The 23,462-nt window shown below is 48.8% G+C and overlaps 1 protein-coding gene across 1 annotated transcript in view; it reads left to right on the top strand.

Moving 5' to 3' along the window:
- The first annotated feature begins 1,997 nt into the window (after window positions 1-1,997).
- Window positions 1,998-23,462, top strand: part of CELSR1 (cadherin EGF LAG seven-pass G-type receptor 1) — a 158,742-nt gene continuing 137,277 nt past the window's right edge. Inside the window, exon 1 of the mRNA XM_048933385.1 lies at window positions 1,998-5,172. Coding sequence (XP_048789342.1) covers window positions 1,998-5,172 — 3,175 coding nt within the window. The remainder of the gene's footprint in view (window positions 5,173-23,462) is intronic.

Here is a 23,462-nt window from a genome sequence, read left to right as displayed (position 1 = left end):
ATGCCAGCACGTCTGAGGGACAGGATGACATCCAGAGACACCTGGGCAGGTTCAAGCAGTGGGCCCAGGTGAACCTCAGCAGATTCAACAAAGTCAAATGCGAGGTCTTGTATCTGGGTTATTGCAACCCCAGCTATCAGCACAAGCTGGGGTATGTAAGATATGTAAGGACAGCCCTGCCAAAACACCTGGAGGTGCTGGTGGATGGCAGCTGGCCATGAGCCAGCAATGTGCCCTCACAGCCCAGAAAGCCAACCGTACCCTGGGCTGCATCAAAAGTAGCACGGCCAGCAGGCTGAGGGAGGTGATCCTGCCCCTCTGCTCTGCTCTGTGAGACCTCATCTGAAAACACTCAAGGTCAGGCTGGATGGGGCTCTGAGCACCTGGTGTAGCTTTAGTTGTCCCTTTGCATTGCAGTGGGTTGGACTAGATGACCCTTAAAGGTCCCTTCCAACTCAAAAGATTCTACGATTCTATGAAACCTGATAATGGCGAAGTTAATTTAAAATTTATTTTGAACCTATTTTCTCCCTTTACAGGAATGACTTTTTCCATCAGAGGATTAGAAAATGCAACTAAGACTTTAAATTCCATTAAAAAAAAAAAAAAAAATCGGACGGGATTAAGCTGAATCAGCGAAACCCCTTCCAAAATTGCCATTTACAAAGCTTTTCCTTTCCCCCTGACGGACGTATTGGCAACAATCCCATCGTATTTTCCCCTTGAAATGACGCCGTTCCGGGCTGAAGGCAGCCGAAGGAACCGCCGTTTCTCGCACCCTCCAGGGAGCGCAGGAGCTCCGCAGCCGCAGGACGGGACGGCCGCCCCCTGTCGGCAGCGCATCCCGCAGCGCTTCCCGCAGCCCCCGCCAGGGGCCACTGCGCCCGCGGGGACGGGCGCTGCGAGCGGCGGCGGAAAGCGTTCAGCGGCAATGCACGGAATCATCGCCGCCGCGATATTGAAACGCGGGCTTTGGCTCCGCTACTCCCCACAGACTGGAACTTTGCAAAGAGCGTGCAACGACTTGCAGCTGCCCCAAAGTTATTTCAAACTCAGCCGTCCTTCTGCTTACCTGCTGTTGTGCGCGGTCCGCAGCGGCCGGCGAAGTGCAGGGCAACGCCAGAGCGGCAAGTCGCGCACAGCCTAACAGGATTGTAATTTTCCGTACTCCGAAAAGTGACATTCCTTTTTCCCACTTTTTTTTTTTTTTTTTCAAGAGTCCTTTAATTTTACTTTAATTTTTTTACAGACAGCAAACCCGAGACGACAGGTGACTGCGCACGGGTAAAGCCGCAGCGCTCCGGCGAAGCCGCGTTCCCACTTCCCGAAGCGGCTCCCCCAGACGGAACCCGCCGCCTTCCCCGCGCGTCCGAGCGGCGGACGGACGGGCGGACGGAGGGAGGCAGAGAGCCCCGCGGGGCGCGCCCGGCCCGGCCCCCACAGCCGCCACCGCCCGGGAGGGGCCGGGCGGGGCCGCCGGGAAACCCCGCCCCGGGCAGCGCCCGCCGCGCAGCGCGCAGCCCGCAACGAGCGGAGCGGGGCGGCACAACGGGACGGGACGGGACGCGGACGGGGCGGCTGCACCGTGCAGGGAGCACTCCGCCCGTGTGCCGGCCCCGCCGGAGGGGACGCTGAGGAGGGGCTTCGGGATTTTTCTTTTTCTTTTTCTTTTTTTTCTTTTTTTCTTTTTTTTTCTTTTTTTCTTTTTTTTCTGTGAGAAGTAGAGGAGCAGCAGGTTTATGCTAATCGCCCTCCCGGGAGCAGCGGTAGGAGGAGGAGGAGGAGAGGAGCCATTTTGAACTCACTTCAAAGTTTAAGGTGGAAAAGTTGGAGCGCTCCCGCACGCTGCCCGCGGACGGGGCCGGGGCTCCCGCGGAGCGCGGGGCGCAGAGGGGCCGGGGCGGCGGCTGATGGCTGCGGGCGGGCGGGCGGCCCGGCGGGTGGATGGATTGTGCGGCAGCGCGCAGCCCGCGGTCGCTGCCTCCTGAGCCCCGGAGATGCCGCGGCTGTCCGCCGCCGCTGCCGCCTGCGTGTCCTGGGCCGCGCTGCTCTGCGCCCTGGCTCATGCGGGCGGCGCGGAGCCTCGGCCGCCCCGCGCCGCCCCGCTCCTCCACCTGCCCCCGGGGGCCGCGCCGCGCCGCGGAGCCGCCGAGCCGCCGGCGCTGCCGCCCACCGGGCGCCTGAGGGCGGCGGGGCCCGCGCCGCGCCGCGCTCCGCCCGCGGAGCCCCGCGGGCCCCGGTGCGGAGGGTTGAGCCCGCGGCGCGCCCGGCGGCGGGCGGCCCCGGAGCACCACGGAGCTGACTGTGCTCTGGCGGACGGGGACGGGCGGAGGGCGGCGCGGCGGGCGCGGAGCCCCAACAGTCCTCCGCAGTTCCAGCTGCCCAGCTACCAGGTGTCCATCCCCGAGAACGAGCCGGCCGGCACGGCGGTGATCGCGCTGCGCGCGCAGGACCCCGACGAGGGGGAAGCGGGCCGGCTGGCGTACTCCATGGAAGCGCTCTTCGACGAGCGCTCCAATGACTACTTCTCCATCGACCCCCAGACGGGCAGCGTGGTCACCGCCCGCAGCCTCGACAGGGAGACGAAGGACACCCACGTGCTGAAGGTGACCGCCTCCGACCACGGCTCCCCACGCCGCCGCTCGGCCACCACCTACCTGACGGTGACGGTCAGTGACACCAACGACCACGAGCCGGTGTTTGAGCAGCCCGAGTACCGGGAGAGCATCCGCGAGAACCTGGAGGTGGGCTACGAGGTGCTGACCATCCGCGCCACTGATGGCGATGCCCCGGCCAACGCCAACATGCTTTACCGCCTGCTGGAGCCAGGCGCTGGTGATGGGGTCTTTGAGATTGACCCGCGGTCGGGGGTCGTGAGGACCCGTGCCCCGGTGGACCGCGAGGAGGTCTCCGAGTATCACCTGGTGGTGGAAGCCAATGATCAGGGCAAGGATCCTGGGCCACGCAGTGCCACGGCCATGGTGCACATCACCGTTGAGGACGAGAATGACAACTACCCTCAGTTCAGTGAGAAGCGCTACCTGGTGCAGGTGCAGGAAGACGCCCCAGTGAACAGCCAGATCCTGCAGGTGCAGGCCACGGATCGGGACCGGGGCAGCAATGCCCAGGTGCACTACAGCATCGTGAGTGGCAACCTGAAAGGTCAGTTCTACATCCACTCCTTCTCCGGTGCCATTGATCTGATCAACCCTCTCGATTATGAGACTATTCGGGAGTACACACTGCGCATCAAAGCCCAGGATGGGGGCAGACCTCCCTTAATCAACTCCAGCGGCATGGTGTCGGTGCAGGTTGTGGACGTCAATGACAATGCCCCCATCTTCGTCAGCACTCCCTTTCAGGCCACGGTGCTGGAGAACGTTCCTCTGGGCTACTCAGTGCTGCATGTCCAGGCTGTGGATGCTGACTCTGGGGAGAACGCACGCCTGGAATACAAGCTTATTGAGATGACACCACCAGCCGGCGTTGCCCCTGCATCGGGGGACTCTGGGTTTCCCTTTCAAATCAACAACAGCACAGGGTGGATCACGGTGGCTGCAGAGTTGGACAGAGAAACTGTGGAGAACTATCACTTTGGGGTGGAGGCCAGGGACCATGGTGTGCCGGTGATGACCTCCTCGGCCAGCGTGTCCATCACTGTCCTGGACGTGAACGACAACAACCCCACCTTCACAGAGAAAGTCTATCACCTCCGGCTGAATGAGGATGCAGCAGTGGGCAGCAGTGTCCTCACCCTGACCGCTGTGGACAGGGACGTGAACAGTGTAGTGACCTACCAGATCACCAGCGGCAACACCAGGAACCGCTTTGCCATCACTAGCCAGAGTGGAGGGGGACTGATCACACTGGCCTTGCCTCTGGATTACAAGCAGGAGAGGCAGTACGTGCTCACTGTCACTGCCTCTGATGGCACTCGCTTTGACACCGTCCAGGTCTTCATCAACGTCACAGATGCCAACACGCACCGCCCAGTCTTCCAGAGCTCCCATTACACAGTGAGCGTCAGTGAGGACAAGCCCATTGGCACCTCTATTGTCACCATCAGTGCCACCGATGAAGACACGGGGGAGAATGCAAGAATCACTTACATTTTGGATGACAACATCCCTCAGTTCCGCATTGACCCTGATACTGGCACCATCACCACCCTGATGGAGCTGGACTATGAGGATCAGGCGTCCTACACATTGGCCATCACAGCCCATGACAATGGCATCCCACAGAAATCAGACACCACCTATGTGGAGATCCTCATCCTGGATGCCAATGATAATGCGCCCCGCTTCCTCCGTGACCGCTACCAGGGATCAGTTTTTGAGGACGTGCCGCTCTCCACCAGCGTCCTGCAGCTTTCTGCCACCGACCGCGACTCAGGCCTCAATGGCCGCCTGCTCTATACATTCCAAGGTGGAGATGATGGAGATGGAGACTTCTATATTGAGCCCACCTCTGGAGTGATACGCACGCTGCGCAAGCTGGACCGTGAAAACGTGGCTGTCTACAGCCTGCGAGCCTTTGCAGTAGACAGGGGCAGCCCACCCCTGAAGGCCTCTGTGGACATCCAGGTGACTGTGCTGGACATCAACGACAATCCCCCTGTCTTTGAGAAGGATGAGTTTGACATCTTTGTGGAGGAAAACAGCCCTGTGGGCTCCATTGTGGCCCGAATCAGTGCAGCTGACCCTGACGAAGGAACCAATGCGCAGATCATGTACCAGATAGTGGAGGGCAACATCCCTGAGGTCTTCCAACTGGATTTGTTGAATGGGGACCTCACTGCCCTGATGGACCTGGATTACGAGAGCCGCACGGAGTATGTGATTGTGGTGCAGGCCACCTCGGCCCCACTGGTGAGCCGGGCTACTGTGCACATCCGCCTGTTGGATCAGAACGACAACCCACCTGTCCTACAGGACTTCCAGATCCTCTTCAACAACTATGTAACCAACAAATCCAACAGCTTCCCTTCCGGTGTGATTGGCAAGATCCCTGCGCATGACCCTGATGTGTCAGACAGCCTGGCCTATACCTTTGTGCAAGGCAATGAGTTAAACTTGCTCCTCTTGGACTCTGCCACTGGGGAACTCAAGCTCAGCCGAGACCTGGACAACAACCGGCCCTTGGAAGCCCTCATGAAAGTGTCGGTCTCAGGTAAGCAAGCACTGGAGGTGTGTGAAATGTGCAGATCTTTTTGGGCTGACGGGGTGGCATGGGCAGAATAGCTGCTTATGGCTTAGCGTGCAGCCTTCAGTTTCCAGAGGCAGCAATTTATCTGTGAAGTTCTTGGAAAGGAACCACAAAAAAGGATCTGATCCACGTGCTGTGGATTGAAGTGATGCATTGAAGTTGTTTGGTAGATGTGGATCATGAGAGTAAATAAACGTGTTGGGGTACAGATTTCCTTTGTTTAAGTGATGCTTTGGCTCAAGCTTTTCTGATGTGGGTGCATCAAGGCAATAAATGATCTAACTGGTGAAGATGTAGGGAATGTGCACGTACCTGTGATGCTTGGGGTTAAGCTTACTGTTGGTGATATGTGATGGCTTTGCAGATCCATCTTCCCTAGCTCTTTTTTCCTCTTTTGTTAAAAAATAGTGGCCAGGTAGCACTCAAAGTAGTACTGAGTGATCCTTTGCTGTGGGGGGAGAGGAATTAGGGAAGGACGGATGCTGTGACCGCCTTCCTTGGAGAGCTGGTGCGTGATGGGGAGGGCTCTGCCTCTTCTGCTGAGCAGACTGTCCCTTATTGTTCAATATGTACTTTTATGTGAGTGTGTATACACTCTTGGGATAAATGTTTTTTTTCTGCTCGGTCAGTTGTTTATCATGGAATTACTTTTTATACCTTTAATTGTGGCATCAATCATGCAATGAGTAATTTCCTCCGCAGGTGCCACTCTATAAAGTTTACTGTGGACCTGATCCCACACTTCTGTTGACTTTCAAAGGTTATAACCAGACACATTCCTCGCTGCCTCTCTGTGCAACTCTGAAGCTAGTATTTGAATTTATTTTTTTCCCTTTTTTACATAAAATAGCTGAAAGTATGAGATACATAGGAACATAGGACATGCTTCTTTTTTGGGGGGGAGGGTGGGATTGTATTAAAAAATACCAAACTATGGCATAATCCTGGCAGTGCTCATTACTGTAAGTAGTCATTAAGTGCTGCAGGGCCTCGGGGGACTCTCTGTTGTGCTTGCGGGCTTGAGTTCCTTTTTGCTTCAGGAAAATGAAAGTGATATTAACTGCACTGATTGAATTTACTGCGGTGCGTCACCTGACAGGAGACTTCTATTGCAAAATGCTGGGGGGCAGCTCACGCAGTATGTTAGCTCATAAATGCCATTTCCACGTCCTGTGAGGACTTGTAGAAAAAACAGGCAATTGGCTTGTGGCCTTAAAGAAACATTTGGATCAGCGTGGTGGTGATTGCGTGGTCATCGTCTGTCTGAAGCAGTGGCTCTTTATCTATCAGCAGCTGATAAGAACTGACTTGGAGCAAAAAGCTTGGAGCAGCCGTTTGGTCAGACCAGATGGAGAGAAATAGCTCACGGGGACCATTGCTCAGGCTGAGGAAGTGTCAGGCAGGGAAACGAAGGACTGGAGTCCTCTGTTAAGCAATGGGAGCTCAGCCCTTACTGCTCTGTATTCATGTTGGGTGAGGACGTGAACTTTGCAGCTCTGCTGTGATGTTGATCAGAACTGTCTGCTGCACATCCTGAGATGTATTTAAATACAAGAGCTTCTTATGGGTAGGGGTTTGACGTAATTTTGACAAGTGCTGAACTCCCTTTGGTGTTTGTTCTGAGCAGTTTGCTGTTTGGGAACTGGGAGGGCAGAGTCCTGACATTTGTGATTGTTTCCAGTAAACTTTCACCTGCTTGCTTTCCTGCTTATCTGATGTGGTCTCAAAACAAAACAAAAAAAAAAAAAAGAAAAAAAAAGACAGAAGAGCTCAGACAGAAGCCCTCCACCTGGTTATCTCCAAGCGTTGCAAAATACCTGCAAATCATCTGCTAGGATAAGCTGCCAGTTAACTGAAAAATGTGTCTATGGAGCAGCCATTAACCTCTCAACCCAGACAGACACAAAGTCCTGCCCGGCTCACAGCTGCTGCTCCGGTCAGGGCAGAATGCGAGCTCTTTATGAACTTGGGGAATGTGATCTATATACGGGTCGGAAGTACTGTGCTGCTATAAAAGCCTGGCTGCCACTCAGCACTGCCTTTTGCCGTTGGGGTGAGCATGTGGAGCTGGGGAGCTGCTGAACTCTGTCACCTGTGGGACTTTGAGACTTTGCTAAAACCCATGTCCTTTTATTTGCACTGGGAATTGTTTGGAGAAGCGTGGGAATTCTGTCCTTCTGCACATAAACAAAACTCGGGGAATCATGAAGAGCAAGCAGACTGAGATAACTGGTTTCACAAAGCCTGAGAATGGGACGGCTCTTCACACTTTACCTAAAGAGAAGGAACACCCTCAGAGCTGTGGGGGGGCTGTGGGCAGCCCGCAGGAGTCTGTGTGTGCGGCTCTGCCCAGTGCTGTGGGACCTGCTTGGCTGTGCCCTGCAGCTGTCAGGAGGAGAGCGGGGAGGAACGGGGCTGGTGGGGCCCGTGGGCGGGCAGGCATTAGCATCTTGGAGCTGGAGAGCAGCTTTTGAAGTCAGCCTCTTTTGAAGTGAATCTCTCAGGGTGCCCCTGCGCCATGCCCACAGAGTGAGCAAACAGGCCCTGCTGCAGGAAGCTGAGCCAGGTGTGCTCCTGGGGTGCCCCAGGTGCTCACAGGCTTTGGCTGCAGTGTCTCATAGTGATGCGTCTCTCAGAGTCCCTCATTTTAGCTACTCTTTGCCCTGAAAGCTGGTACTTTTGCTGCAGGTGTGGTGTCACGTAGGAGGAAGCGTTGTTCTTTTCCCGGACACCTTCAAGGCTTTCCTGTGGGAAGGCAGAGCTTGGCCCTGTGTACCCATGCCCGCTGTTTTAACAACTGGGGCCATGCTGCAATCCTGCCCTTACTTTCCAGGAGTCCATTTTACTCTGGGCTCAAATACGAGGTGCTAGTTGGCAGCCTGCCAAACATGAGCCAGCAGTGTACTCAGGTGGCCCAAAATGCCAACGGCATCCTGGCTTGTATCAGAAATAGCGCAGCCAGCAGGAGCAGGGAGGTGATCGTCCCTCTGTGCTCAGCTCTGGTGAGGCCACACCTCAAGTGCTGTGTTCAGTTTTGGGCTCTCAGTGCACAAAAGACATGGAGGCCCTGGAGTGTGTCCAGAGAATGGCAGTGGAGCTTGTGAGGAGCGTAGGTCTGATGGGGAGCAGCTGAGGGAACTGGGATGGGTCAGTCTGGAGAAGAGGAGGCTCAAGGGAGGCCTTATTGCTCTCTATAACCGCGGTGAGGTAAAGGTTGGCCTCTGCTCCCAGATAGCAGTGATAGGGCGGGAGGAAATGGCCTCAAGTTGCACCAGGGGAGGTTCAGGTTGGATATTAGGAACAGTTTCTTCTCAGCAGGAGCAGTGAGGCACTGGCACAGGCTGCCCAGTGGGGTGATGGAGTCATTGCCCCAGAGGTATTGAAGAAACGTATGTATGTGGTAGGGAGGAATGTCATTAGTGAGCGTGGTGGGGGCAGGCTGATGGTTGGACTGGATGAGCTCAGAGGTCTTTTCCAACCTTAATGGTTCTTTGATTCTGTGAATTGGTCGTCTGTGATTTCATACTGTTGTTAAATACACATTTTAATTGGATAGGATGATTTAAAATGGTAGCTTTTCGTCCACAGTTTACAATAATGCCAAATTTATTCTGGATCCTTTGTGATTTTTCTGATTTAAAAAGAGATTTGACAGTTGCTCCCGCCCCAAGATGTTGTCATATGCAGTCCCTGTGTGCCCTGGAGGAAGGATGGGTGCTGGCCTCAGCTGTGCACAGGTGCTGCGTGAGGTCACCTGTGTATGACACTGCAAACTGCCTGCACCCGTTGGGCCCGGAGTGTGTGCTACAAATGTAAAGTAATGCTATGTAACAGTCATTTTGGGAAGGCAGTGCTCTGGCTCTGTGCTTTGCTTTAGGCTGGTTTCCCTAGTGAGAGGTAGGCACGCTAAAGCGTTCCTTTACATTCCTTTGACTTTAAACCTCCCTGGCATTCAGTGACAGTATTGACTATCAGCAAATACAAATCGGGATAGAGCTCCTTCATGTTGCAATAAACATTTGCTGTTTTTAACTTTAGCACTTGTTAAAGGATCTTTATTATTATTGTAATTTAAAAGCCATTACGCTAAAGCTCCTGAGTCTCCAGCTCCATGCTTCTCCTTACAAATGGAAGAGGCAACATTACACTTAGTTTAACCCTTAGGACAAACGCAAGGCCATGGCTGTGCCTAAGGTAGAGCACTGGGGAGTTGTGTGTGTGCACTGGGGGACAGAGACACTCAAGTTCCCCCCCGCACCCCAAAACACTGCAGCCCCCTGGTATGGGCTGGGAGCATCACAGTGCAAACTGTCTTCCTGCCCCCATGCTTAGGGGGCTGTGCCTTCACCACCTGTGGCATGTGGGGCTGCTGAGGCCATTTCGGGGGTACGTAGGGCAAGGAGATGCTTCTGGTGAGACTGCAGGAACAGCACTGCTTTCAGGTACTGGGGAGAAGGGATTGGCACCCAAACCGCTCTCTGCATCCTCCCCTTGCCACCGGGGAGGTAAATTCCTGCAGCCTTAAATAAGCCATACAATTACAGGATTATAGGAATGAAAGGATGTTCTCTCCTCCCTCCCCGTGCCTTCCCCGTGGGTGAGGTGCAGGTTTCCTCCTGAGCCTATTTCCTGACAAAATGGGGATTTTGCTGTTCCCTGCACTGTGTTCTGTGTGCGCACCCAGCACGGGAGCAGCAGCAGGGAGGGAGCAGCAAGGGACCTCGTTGGGAACACAGGGTGTGAGACCTGGCCATCACTTTGTGTATTAAATGGGAACTAATGATTAGCAGCCTCTATGCTGTGCTTTTGAACGCTTACCTTTGTTTTCGTGAATCAGTGACTGCTAAGTAGTGGCCATCCTTTTGAAGTGAGGAGAGCTCCCATGCTGCTGTTGCTACTGAAATCCCTCCTTATCTAAAATGCAGCTCAGTTTCACAGAGACAGATGCCCCTCCAGCCCGCAGGTATGCGAGTTGCCCCCCTGCTCTGTGTAATCTATTCCAGCTGATAAAAAGCCGCTGCTGCCTGTTGCTCTCGTATGTGTTTCCTTCCACTTCGTTCCTGGCTTTCATAGGAGTGGTGTATTTTTGTTTCTAAAGACAGGAAAACATCTATGGCTGCAAGAGCAAAAATATTTAATGGAAGGCTGACTGGAAAAATAACTTTTGACTGAGATAAAAGACATCTCCTGCAGGTAAACAAATAAAATAATGAGTTATGCAATGACTTTAGTTGGAGAGATAAGCAATTTCTCTGCTAAAATAGTGATTTCCAGATATAAAAAAGTGTTTACCACAGCATACTTGAGGAATTAAATGAGATATTTTATCTCAGCAGAAAGTTATTTTGCACATCAACTTCTCTCAGAAAATGCTGCTGTGAAAGTAGCTATCACTCTAAGTGTTTGTTTTCTCCCTGTCTGTGTGTGCTGTATGTGCCCGTTTTTGTTTCACAGTGTTTGCACGGCCTCCCTACCCTACAGATCTCAGTGGCTGTTGAGGCACATCCAGAAGGCACTTCTGAACCTCATCCCATGTCAATACAAGGGATTGCAATCAGCTCCTAGAGAGAAAAACAAAACAAAAAAACCCTTATGCTACTAATTTCCTTATTTGTAAACTGTTGTACCCAAGTATGGAAAACACTCATGACTAAGGATCAGTCTGAGAATTTGACTCGTAGCAGTGTTTCAGCTATCCCTGAAAAGTGACATAATATACGTAAAGTAGGATAAAATACCTGTTTTCTGTAGGTAAGAAACTGGTTGATGGAGTCACACTGAGAGACATGGCTCAGTGGGCATGGTGGGGGTTGGGCTGGCGGTTAGACTAAACGATCCCTGTGGTGTATTCCAACATTAGTGATTCTGTGATTCTAACCATGCCTGAGTCCAGCTGGAGACTGGCAGCTCAGTCTGAGGCCAGATGGATGTGGGGTGATCCAGCCAGGGCAGAAGGGACATCCCTGCACAGTGCCCAAGAAGTTTGGGGCAGCTTGAACTGCTCTGCTTGTTTGGTAATGCAGCATGAAATACTGAAAACCCAAGCATGTGTTTATGTTTGCAACGTCTTCTGGATAAGCTGTTGGGTTGCCTTGGTTGAGAAGTGGCTCAGTGAGGTTTTGGGGTTTGGGCTGGTTTTGCTCAGCACGCTGGTAGTTTTACTGAGTATTTTATTGCCTAAATGTGGATGTTCTTCCTGGTGTTTTGTGGGAAAGGGGAAGATCAGCACAGAGAAGTTGTAAGCAGAATGAGACTGAAGATGAGAGGGGGAGAAAATCTACTGGGGTTTATTTGATAACAAGTCTCAAGAAACAGAAATTAAACTTAGTGAAATATGATGAAAGTATTGCCTGGAAAACTTTTTTTCTTCCTATTTTCAAGTTATTTGCAAATGCTGAGATAGTTATAATAATTTTTCATTGACTTGGTGTTGTTTTTTATTTCTGGATTACTTTTTGAGCTTCAGGGTTTGTTCGTGAATTGGTTTCCTTTCTGTATTCCCTTGCTGTGATTTCCTTCCCTCTTAGAAACCTTCAAAGCACTTTCCTTCATGTTGTATGAATGACTTATAGTTGTAGACTGGGAGGAATTCCCTTTTGCTCTCTCCTGCTCTCACTTTTTCCTTGCAGGTAAGGATTGTTTCAGGGCCAGGCTGTGGAGCCTGTGCAAACAGACATTGAATTGTTGTGAAGGGCAATGACAAAAGAACCTTTTGTTTAGAATAAAGGAGCAGTTTTCTAGGTTTGGATATTGGGATGACAGTAAACGTGCACTAGAACTAGTCATGGGGAAAGCAGGTGACGTGGAGCAGTGGCATTTTATACTTCATTATCTCCAACATCCCAAGCACTACCTGAGGAAGTAGTTGGCTGCTGATAATGTGTATAATTTTACACTTGCTGTTTGAATGGTCTGTTCTCATTCAACATGTATTCTCAATAACTTGAAATTCCCTTTCATAGCTGACTCTCACCTTTGAGCTGGATAGGTTTTCTCAGTACTTACGTTCACAATGATGCATCAGACAAGCCACGACCAAGAAGAGTAATGCCGGATTTAGGGTGATATTCAGTGAAGGCAAGTAGCACATTCACCACCTGTCTGGACAAGGCTTTCTGCTGGGTCTTGGATGAGAGCCCAAGCTTCCTCTCCTTTCCAACACTCAGGCCAGAGCACAGCCCCCAGGCAGTGCTGGAGACACTCCTTTTGTTCTCTGCCTCCTTCTTGGGCTGTGCTGCAGGTCTGCCCACATTCTGCAGCCACTGGGCTATCTCCAGTGCTTTGGCTGGTGGATGCTCAGGGTTTATGGGTCAGGGGTGCGTGATGGCATGCAGCACCTAGGAGTGTGTTTGCAGTGCAGCCAGATGTGAAGCATCTGCATACTTGGGCACAGCAGAGCTCACTTCCTTAGGGTACAGGCAGCAGCTGCACCATGGCGTGCCTTTGGTACAAGCAGAACAATGATCCCCTCAGTTCCCATCTTCTGGACTGGACACAAAAAACAATGATGCTGAAACCTGTTCTAAGCCTACGTGCTGCAAATACCTTTTCAATATTTAGAAGCATAGGCAACTCTAGATGTAACACTCATCCATAGAAGATGAGCAAGGGGAGAATCAAATGTCAGGCACAATACATGATCCACACACACTCCATCCCCTTCTCCCCCACTTTTATAAGCCTTCAGGATTTTGAGAGCCAGTTGGTGGGGTCAGACTTGTGGCATTTGAGTGTTTGTGATGAAGTAATTTGTGCTTAACTCAGTATTGCTTAACTTACAGGATTTGGGCAACTCTCTTGGCTTCCTTTGCACGTAGACTTGTATTTCCAAAAATATGTATGGAAAGGCACCAGGAAATGTAGGAGGATTAAAAAAGCTGAAGATATTCAGATCAGACCTAATGAGCCTCATTGACAATTGTTCATGCTATAATCAATTCTGCTCCAGTTTCTGGGGGAATGGCAATGTTTTTAGGCAGAATAGTATTGAAAGTACTCTGACATCTACTTCAGCGTTTAAGAAACAAGTATGCCAGTGCTGTCCTTTATGATTAATTGGCTTTTTTGTTTTCTGCTCCTTTTTTGAAGACCATTTTGCCAAAAGATTTCATAGAGTGAGTACAGAACAAGTTGACGGGGGCTCAGTTCTTCAAAGCCTTGTTCACCGTAGTTGTCCACTTGAAAGAAAGAAAGAATGTCTAAGAGCTGATTGAATTCAGTTTTGCCACTCTGTGTTCCTGTGACAAGTGACAGTTTTATTGGTTTTTTTTCCCCTGATGCAGATCTTTTTCCAGTGTTGAAAAACACAGAACTGTTTGTAGAGGTAACATAAGTTTCCGAGAGGGGCAGGATGTAATCTTCATGGAAAAACTGGAAATCCATCATGCAGTGATTTTGTGTTTGCTGATGGTTTGTCTCACGCAGTTGTTTATAAGGCATGGCTGCATACGTTTAGGTTTAGATTCCATTGCGGCTTGTTGATTTTGTTGGATTGAAAGAGCGTAATGAAAGGCAGAGTTTGATTTGTATGGTCAGATTTATGTCCCTTGGCACATCTCTTAGAGAAACAAGAGACCTCTGTGGGGTTGGATGTGTAGGTCCCAGCTATGATCTGCCAATAGGCATGGCGGCTGCCAGATGGAGATGCACATCTCGCCTCCAGTTGAAGAGGGAACACGGGTTACTGGCTCGGGCTAATTGCCTTGTTGTTAGATGGGAAAGCTGTGCCGGTGAACCCACCCTGTCCCTGTGTGCCAGAAAGGAAGGATTAGTTTTGTTTTGTAGTGATGACTGTACTTAGATCTGTTGCAGCAAACTACCCCTATTTACAGGCTTAGCAGACTAGATGGAGAGAATGGAGGGAGGCTCTAACTTGCAAGCTGGAAAATTTGCTCAGAGAAGCTGTAGATGCTCCATCCTTGGACACACTCATGGCTGGGCTGGATGGGGCCTTGGTAGCCTGAGCTGGTGGGTGGCAGCCAGCCCATGGCAGGGGTTGGGGCTGGGTGGGCTTTAAGGTTTCTTCCATCATTAACCATTCTATTAAATACTTTGCCATGAGTAAAATTAGGATGTACTTTATATGTTTTCAGGCATTTGGATGTATGAGGGAAAAGTATGTTTCTATGGGAATTTGGCATTCAGCAAAGAAATAAAATTCTAAAACATGGTCTTTTCACTTGAAGAAAGAGAAGAACATTAAACAGAAAAGTAGAAGAGGAAGGAAGACTTTTGGACTTTGTTTCAACAAGCAGTTAATGCCACTAAGCTGCAACTGCCTTCATAGTTATTCCACTATTTACACTTGCCAAGCACAGAAGAAGCAAATAAATGGAATGGTAAACCTGTGATACACCTAAGGGGACCACATAACAAACATAGACATGTTATGCTTATCAAATACAAAGAAAAGTAATCTGTTTTCAATACCATTGCCAAAGAGGTGATGGATGCTACATTCCTCAGATCTCCAGCACTTTTGGAAGTGACACATCTGGTCAAAATATTTCAACACTTTTTGAAGGAAGAAGAATGAGAGGCTGTTGTTATAATAACATTCAATGGATCTCTTTCCTAGTGTGGAGCCTGTAGTTTCAGAGAGAAGCAAAACTATCTGGATCCTGAAAAAAGGGGTAAGACAGGGACTACACCATCAAATTTAATTTCACAGGCATGATGGCCAGTCATCATCATCTGTGCTGATAAATCCCAAAGGAGTGTTAAGTTTAGATGTCTTCAGAAGAATTAACAGCCATGAAGGAACAAATGTAATCAAAACAACTCTTGGTAGCTGCTGTGCCATGAGAGCATGTACCATGGATTCAAAGAGCTGCTCTGTCTGTTGGGTTTGCTCTTTCATTTATGGCCGCTGCCTCTAGTCCTAGCACTGGGCACCACTGATAAGAGCCTGGCTCTGTCCTTTTTGTACTCTCCCTTCAGGTATTAATAGACATCCCCATCTGGAGTACTGTGTCCAGGTGTGGAGCCCTCAGTACAAGAAAGACATTGAGATTTTGGAAAGGGTCCAGAGGAGGGCGACTAAGATGATCAAGGGGCTGGAGCACCTCCCCTATGAGGACAGGCTGAGGGAGTTGGGCTTGTTCAGCCTGGAGAAGAGAAGGCTGCGGGGTGACCTCATTGCAGCCTATCAATACCTGAAGGGAACCTACACCCAGGAGGGGAGTAAACTCTTCAAAAGGGCTGACAACAGCAGGACTAGGGGAAATGGTTTTAAGTTGAAGGAGGGAAGATTTAGGTTAGATGTTAGGGGGAAGTTCTTTACTAGGAGAGTGGTTAGGCCCTGGAACGGGCTGCCCAGGGAGGTTGTGGATGCCCCATCCTTGGACGTGTTTAAGGCCAGGTTGGACGGGGTCCTGGGCAACCTGATCTGAATGTGTATGTTTGGTGGCCCTGCTAGGCAGGGGGGTTGGAACTACATGATCCTTGGGGTCCCTTCCAACCCGGGTGATTCTGTGATTCTGTGATTCTGTGACATGGTTGAGATCTCTCTGAGCCTATTTTACAGGCTGAGCAGGCCCAGCTTGCTCAGCCTCTCCACACAGGAGAAATGTTCTGGTATGTCCATGTCCCTATGGTAGTGGGGGACCCAGAACTGGACACAGCACTCAATGTGGGGTCTCACCAGAGCTAAGCTCTGTATCAGACTCCTTGAACCTGTTCAGAACTGATATTGGCAACTCACTGAGTTGGATTGAGTTCACAGCGTAGAACTTCTGCGTGAGTCCAGCCCCTCGTTATTTGCATGCTTCCAGCATCATTCTTCTGTGTCTGATTCTGAAGAAGGCCTTTTAACACTCTGTTTTTGTTTTTTAATTTATCTGTCTGAATTTAGTTCAAATCATGTAAAAGTCATCACATATTAACCAGAGCCTTGTTTGTTTTGGCAGTGTGCACTTGCCAACCTTTCTGCACTACTGGCTGGGTAGAGATGTTTGGCACCTTCCACACCTCACATCCAGTGGAGAACTTACCTATCTAACCACTACAGGACACAGTGCCTCCCATCGAGGTGTCTGCTCTGTGCTGCGGTATCCTTATTTAGGCAGTCAAGTGTCCTATGAAGTGGGAGCACTTGAAATGCCATCCGCTACAGCGCGGGTGCTTCACTCAGCACACTGATCGGGACACTTAGCGAGGGCAGAGATGGGCTGGGCTCCAGCCCTTGATCTCAGGGCTTTTGCTGTGGTATGCATTAAAGAGGAACCGAATAAGATAGAGACAGTTGTGGGCCTCATATTTCCCATCTCTTGGGCAAGTGCCATAAGCTTCAGGGCCGTGCTGACACCCACCGTGCATGGCAGAGGAGGGTTCCTGGCTCACTCTTTGCAGTTGAGCACTGGCGATGGCAGCGTGGCTCTGACCTGAAGCTGCTAGGTTCTGTTTTGGCTGTCACAGAAGCGGGATCCTCAGTTGTCCAGGCTGTGTCAGGGCTAGGTCAGCTCCTGCTGTAGCCAGGGATATGAGTCTTTCCACCTGGGAACTCAAAGCCAGAATAAACCAAAACGTTGGGGATTTTCTCCTATTGATCACAGCTGATTAATTTGTCTTCTGGCTTTAGTTATTCCTAAGCGTCTCTTAAAAATGCTTCCTCTGACTTGCTTTGAGGCGGATCAGCCCCCGCTTAGACTAACAGGTCGGTTATGGAAGTGTGTGTGGGATCAGACTCAAATTACGCCACAGAATATCCAGAGTTGGATGCATCTTTACCTCCTCTTAAAACCTCTTTCTCACTGCAGTTTGCTGTGATGATAGACTTGCTGGTAATTACCAGCGTGTTCCTGCTTGTTGCTGGGATGCTGTGGCTTTTCCCTCGATGTGTTCGTGGACACTGCAGCTAGCTGACATTGCCATGACACACACAGCAGAGGTCTCGTGGCAGTGATGACTCAGTGGAGCTAACCAATTGGTTTGCTCATTTGCTTTCCACATGGGGTGTATTTCTGATGTTGGCCTCCTTTTATTGACGCAGGATAATTTAGCAGTGTGTGTTCTACACAATGAGCTCTCCATCTGGCAGATAATTGCCCGTGAGCCTAAATCCCATCTTAACTTCAGGTTCCTCAGATCACGAAACCTGCTGGTGCATTCTGGTTGGCTTAGCAGGCTGCTTGGAAAAGGATTTGCTGAGAGTTGAAGTGATGTGGGCAAATTTCTGTGGATTCTTGCAACGTTAGATGAGATGGGTTAATTTTTGCTTTTTATGTAGTAAGTCACCTAGCATTATTAGCTTTGTTAATTAATTAAGTAATATCTACCATTAAATAATTAGTATTTTGATTTTGAGCGTTACATGTGAGGTGGTGGTGCCGTGGAGGTTTTGCTTCCTGGCATGTGCAGCTGACTCCTTCAATCTTCAGCTCCCTTACAGCTCAGCTAACAGCAGTGCTGGGACTTGGTTCAGCTTTAAAAGGCTTTAAACTAGGAAATTCCTATTTACTACCAGCAACATTGATGGATATGATGGATTAATAGCAATAAACTCTGGTGAGAACTGAGAGATGAGAACATTTTTTTGTATTACATGCAGTTAACTTGTTTTAGGTGAGTGAGCTTTATGAACTTTTCTACACTTGCTTTTAAAATCCACCTTGCCAAATGACTGGGAATTTCTGAAGCTGAGATGGCTGATTCACTCCTTGGCGCAAGAACGTGCATCACGTGCTGCTCTGAAACAAGGTGCTGAGATGATCAGATAAAATTACCCAAACTCTTCAGAGCAGGGGGTGCAGGCTAGCATCAATCCTTTGTTTTCTGCAGGAAATCCTCCAGAAGATGCAGTTTCACCTGCTTGGAGGCGGTGTGGGTGACTCCCTCCTTTCTGCTGTCGTCTCCCTTATCAGCCTTGAGATGTCACACGATCCTGTTGCTCTTTTCAAGGCCTAAAGGGAAATTAAGGGACAACTCTGATGGCTGGTTGGAAAGCTTTCCCCCCAGCGTGGTTGTGGTGCATACTCAGACTGAAAACTGTCCCTTGCGTTAAACAACTTTACTCATGGTCCACATATCCCAAACTGATGGCGTAGAATGATATTTTGCTGGATTAGCACTGCATAAAGTTGTGATAGTGGGTGTTTTCAGGGATTTCAATGAAGTTATATAAAAATCTAACTATAAGAAATAACTAATTAAATTTTATCCCAGTGACGATACTGGATTTTACAGAAGTCATTCTGAGATTTCTAAACTTGTTAAATTCATGATGTTTTTGAACTGTGTTAGTCATATTGCATGATGTTGCCCAATACCCAGGAAGATGTATTTGCTCATTCACCAAGCAGAGCTCCATCGAGGTAATTGTTTCCCTCCATGTGCTCAGCAGAGAGCTCAGCCTGATGATTTCAGTGCCACGTGTCTGGGCTTACCTTTCCAGTGCTTTTCCTTTCCGCAGTAATTTTCCATTTTATAGTAAATGCACTGATTATTGAAAGCAAGGCTCTGACTTCTTTTACCAAGTATGATCCCTCCACGTTTTGCACTTGTGTGGTCATGGAATCACAGAATGGAATGGCTTGGAAGGGACCTTAAAGGTATTGAAGCTCAAACCTCTGAGCTAGTTGCCACCCACCAGTTCAGGCTGCCCAGGGACCCATCCGACTTGGCCTTGAACGCCTTCCAGAGATGGGATATCCACAGCTTCCCTGGGCAGCTGTGCCAGTGCCTCACTGCCCTCGTAGGAAAGAATTCTTAGAGGTTGGTCCCATTGTACAGGTGGTTTTGCTGTGCAGCACCCGTTCCATCCTTATGGAGTGGTGAGAGAGGCAGCAGGGCACCAGTGCTCAAGCAGGGCTGTTGCTGCTTCAGCAAATGAGATACTGACCCATTAGTGCTTCAGGGTAATATTTCACTTGTAGAAGGCACAGTAGTTAATAATTCCACGCTAGCAAACTGCCACTGCTTCTGTTCCTTGTTAGACATGTTAATTAATTTCTGTTCTTAGGCATTTTGAAGCATTTAATTTTCTTTTCGATAATTTATGAGTTGTGAAATCCATTGAAACATATTAGTCTTTGCGTAATGGCATTTTTCAACGCCTCTTGCGTTTCCTTTGTGTGTTGCTGCTTGTTTAGAGGCAATGCTAATATATTGAAAAGTAATATATTGCTTCATGGCTATCTTATGGCTGTACCACACTGCCCTCCCCTTGGAGACACCACCCTCCTCCTACTTAGGTGGTGGTCTGAGTGTTTCCTTCTTAGGCTTAATCTGACCCTGCCACATGCATCGCCCTCCTCTGAAGCCACGGCCCCATCCCCACAAGGGGACCCAGCAGCAAAGGTCTGCATTGTGAGCACATTCACTTTTATTTTTAAAACCATGGGAATTTGGGAAGGAGTGAGATTCCAGTTTGGTAGATGTGTCTCCTTGGAAGTGACCCAGGAAAAGACTGCTGGTAGTCCCTCGTGGTCAGGCTGAGTCTTCTTTTTTATGCTCTGCATTCAAATGAGGGAAGGGAGAATAACAGGAGATTGTCAAACACTGGCTTGGAAAATGACTCCATTTTCCGAAACTGTAGTTTTAGATAGCTTGAATAAGAAAAATAAGTTATGTATTTGAGTTGGGGAAAGAAGCAACAGGACAGCTGAAAAATTCATTCATGTATGAGTTTTCCACTACAGAGGTTAAGTGAAATGGTTTTATTAAAGAAAGTGAAGTAATACATGCTGCTTATTGTACAAGGCACTGCTGATGTCTCAATTCTGCTGTTCTTAGAGTTCCCATTCAAGCAAAGTCAATGTGTGCTGTAAAGAGGACCAGTTGGGGAACGGGGATTTTGTTTCAGTTACAGTAGAAGGTTGCATCTTCTGTTCCACAAGGAGGAACAGACAAGGAGGACTCTTGAGCACTACCTGCCTCTCAGTATTGCTTATGGAAAGCAAGGTTAGCAGCAGGGGAGTTGAAAGGGAGAAATTTGTGAGTAAGCTAGGTGAATAAATTTGGGTGGGATGTTAGAAACCATTAGAGAAGCAACATTCTGGAACAACCTCTCAGTGAAAAGATCCAAAGAAGTGTAGCTGGGCTTAAGATGAAGCTTGATAAATTAATGACTGCTTGATAGCTTGTGGGTAATACTATATGTATACAACCCACTTCCTTGAGAAGCATTTTTGAATAGAAAATTGAAGTTGGTGATGGGAAAATTCTTTTCCATTCTCTTTTTGCTGCAGAAATTAAACACACATTAACAAATTGCAAGTTCATTAGCCCTTTGAACTGCCTGAGCTTGTCTGGGTTTTGTGTGTTGATAAGAGCATTGCTGTCTAAACTTGGTATCAAAAGAAGATAAAGAATCCACAGGGCAGCATGGTTCAGCAGGTAAAGTACTGGGTCTGGAGGTTACTCACAAATATCATGGGCTGCAAGTTGCAGCAGATCTGAGCCAATCTTGCTTCTGGTTCCTTCACTCCTACCCTTCCTAACACCTGTGTGACCTTATGCTGAGCTCTTTCCATGCACCAAGTTAATAAAATGCCAATCTACTGAAAGGCTTAGCATAAAGAGACAGCTCCGTGCATCAAACAAGTATCAGAGAGAGGGTGCAAGGGAAGATGAAAGTTGATAAAAAACCAAATTACCATAATAACAAGAAATAAGAACAAAAACTTTCTGACTATGCAAAGAAACAGTTCAGTATAGCATCAGACTAATACCTGTGCAATGTAGGAGATGGGACAATGGTAGCCAGCCCTTGGATTATTTTATGGCTGCTGTGCATTCACAACCAAAGTCTATAGGAAAAAGTCTTTATTGTTTGAGTGTTTTCTTTGTTTATTTTTGGTTTTGAGTAGGATTTTTATTAATTTATGCTGGAACAGTTCAGCACACATGCTGACGGGTGCCAGGGAAGGTATGAAGAAAGAGGCAGTAATAACGTGGCTTGTTCTACCCTTGGGCCTGTTGGGTTTTCTGCTGCTTGTTAGAGGACATTGTGTGTGTTTGACCATGCTACTGTTTCATCGCTTCTGGAAGGTAGGAAATCCCTCATGGAAATGGTGTGCTGTCCCTCCCTTAGCCCAGTGTGACTACACTGACCCAGACTAAGGGAGGGTTTGCTCCAGTGCTCCTTGTGCAGCGGTCAGCACCCAGCCCATGTAGGTAAGTATGTCAGCACGCATGGTTCTTCTGTGGGTACAGAACTTCTGGGTTTCATTTGTATGGAATTCTGCCATCCCTACAGCTTGAACCTGCTACAGATTTTGTGACATGAAATGCATTTTTACTGCTTACATCTGAACCACAGGAGATTCAGTGAGCACATTTAGAAGCACACACCTTGGAAGCACACAGAATATGAGAAAATATTGTTATAAATGAACATCAAAATAAACAGCTGGATAAATTTAGTTCTTTATTCCCCACAGATTAGTGCTTTTCAAGGTTTGTTGATTTAGAATTTTGTGTTAACTAATTTTAGTTTAAAAAGGTAAGAGATTCTATGGTAATAAGAATTTTGCATTTGGAAAATGAATGGGTCTGTGTGCTCTCTGGCTCAGTCCTTTGCATTATCTAGGCACTACTGTAACTGATAAGTGCATGCTGATAACCCTGTTAATATTTCAAGGACTCTTTGCAACTATAGGGGAGTAGTAGGTAACTATCACATTCCTCTGCACTGCAGGACAGGTTTCTTATTTGCTATCTTAATGACATTATATGCATGCAGCTCTTTTCAAGCCACGCTCACCTTGTCTCACGGCAGCTCCTTGGCGCGCAGCCTTGTGAACTCTCTAAGATGCTTCTTACTCACAGTGCTGGGCTTGCTGCCTGCCCTGGTGTGGCTGGGATTTGGATTGCAAATTCCTGATCTGAACAAAGAGGGGGAATATAAAAGGCTGGTCGCTGGCCTCTCTCACACTTTAGGAAACCTTTCAGGCTTCAGAGGATTCTACTCATAATTCTGGCTACACTTCAAAAAAGAGAAGTTTCTATCTTTGCACAGACCAGTGCAGCTCCACCAGCAGGCTTGTTGCTAAAAACAGAACGAGGAGGCCCTGGGGAGGTGATGGGTCTTTTAGCCATCATCTTATGCAGAGTTACTTTGAGCCATATCCACATGTGTTCCCATTTCCTCCCTATTTTGTCTCCTCAGAACCACAGGGCTGGAAATGGGTGTTTTTAGGAACATGGTGACATAGAACAGGACAGAAACAGGCCATGTCCAGGTGTGGCATGAGCTGCAGCAGCCCCACAGGAGCAATCTATATCACCGGGGCTGCTTCACAGCCCATGCCAGCTTGTGTTGAGTCAAACTGAAGGGGTGACTCATCAGAACTAGGCTGTATTAATTGTTTTGTACGGGAAACGCATTGGGAAACAGCCTGTCGCTGTCATGAAATTATCTTGCTTTGGTTTGCTCTGCTTCAGAGATGAGAGAGAAGATGCTCACAGTCCATTTCAGCCACGCTCAGGTTAAGAGGTGGTGGTGTTGGCTAATAATTCCTGAGGGGCTCCAGGTGGGGAAATCTGTGTTCCTGCAAGGCAGCCACCAAGAGCTCCCTTTGCACTTCCCCCATCAAGGGTGACAGAAAAGCTCAAATTGTTTGTTTGTTTTCAAACATGTACAGAGGACTTTGCACAATAGGTAGCACCAGGTTAAGCCTTCCATAATTATTAATCATTTTGGTTTAGAAAGTGTGGCAATTGCTTAACCCTAGACAGGCTTGTGTAGCACAAAGAGGAAAGCTGCTTTCATGTCTATTGAGCTGTGTTTTGCTTTGAAACCACCTCCTTCTCCGCCCTCCCTGTGTTGAGGACATTCACCACGCATGGATCTCCCCCTCTCCTGCAGCATGCAGCCACAGGTCTTCATCCTGGTGGACATGCAGGAACCAGGGGGAGGTAGAGCACAGGCACTAGGATTATCCTGTCCTGCACCCTAGGGATTTATCAGATAAAGGAAATCCAGTCGCAGATGCTCTTTCTCCAGCATGGGATATTTTCTTTAAGAGGTAAATTGAAAGGCAGACCCAATCGAGAGGCCCATGCTGGATCTGCAGCTGAGAGATGTTGTGGAGTCAAGTAGCCCCTGCAGGATCAGCCCCATGTTTCTGTATGTCCCAGAGCTCCTACCACTGCACCCCTGGATTGCCAGGAGCAAAGAGCGGGCTCATCATCCACACAGAGTGTTTTCTTGAATATAGTATACCTCAAACTAGCCTCTTGGAAAAGCTGGTGCTCCACAGAGAGATTTTTGGGTGTATCCTGCTTTTTGAATGAGCTGTGATTTCTGTGAGTTA

This window comes from Lagopus muta, chromosome 1 (assembly GCF_023343835.1).
Source record: "Lagopus muta isolate bLagMut1 chromosome 1, bLagMut1 primary, whole genome shotgun sequence".
In the NCBI taxonomy this organism is placed as follows: domain Eukaryota; kingdom Metazoa; phylum Chordata; class Aves; order Galliformes; family Phasianidae; genus Lagopus; species Lagopus muta.
This window is presented reverse-complemented; position numbering and strand designations above follow the sequence as displayed.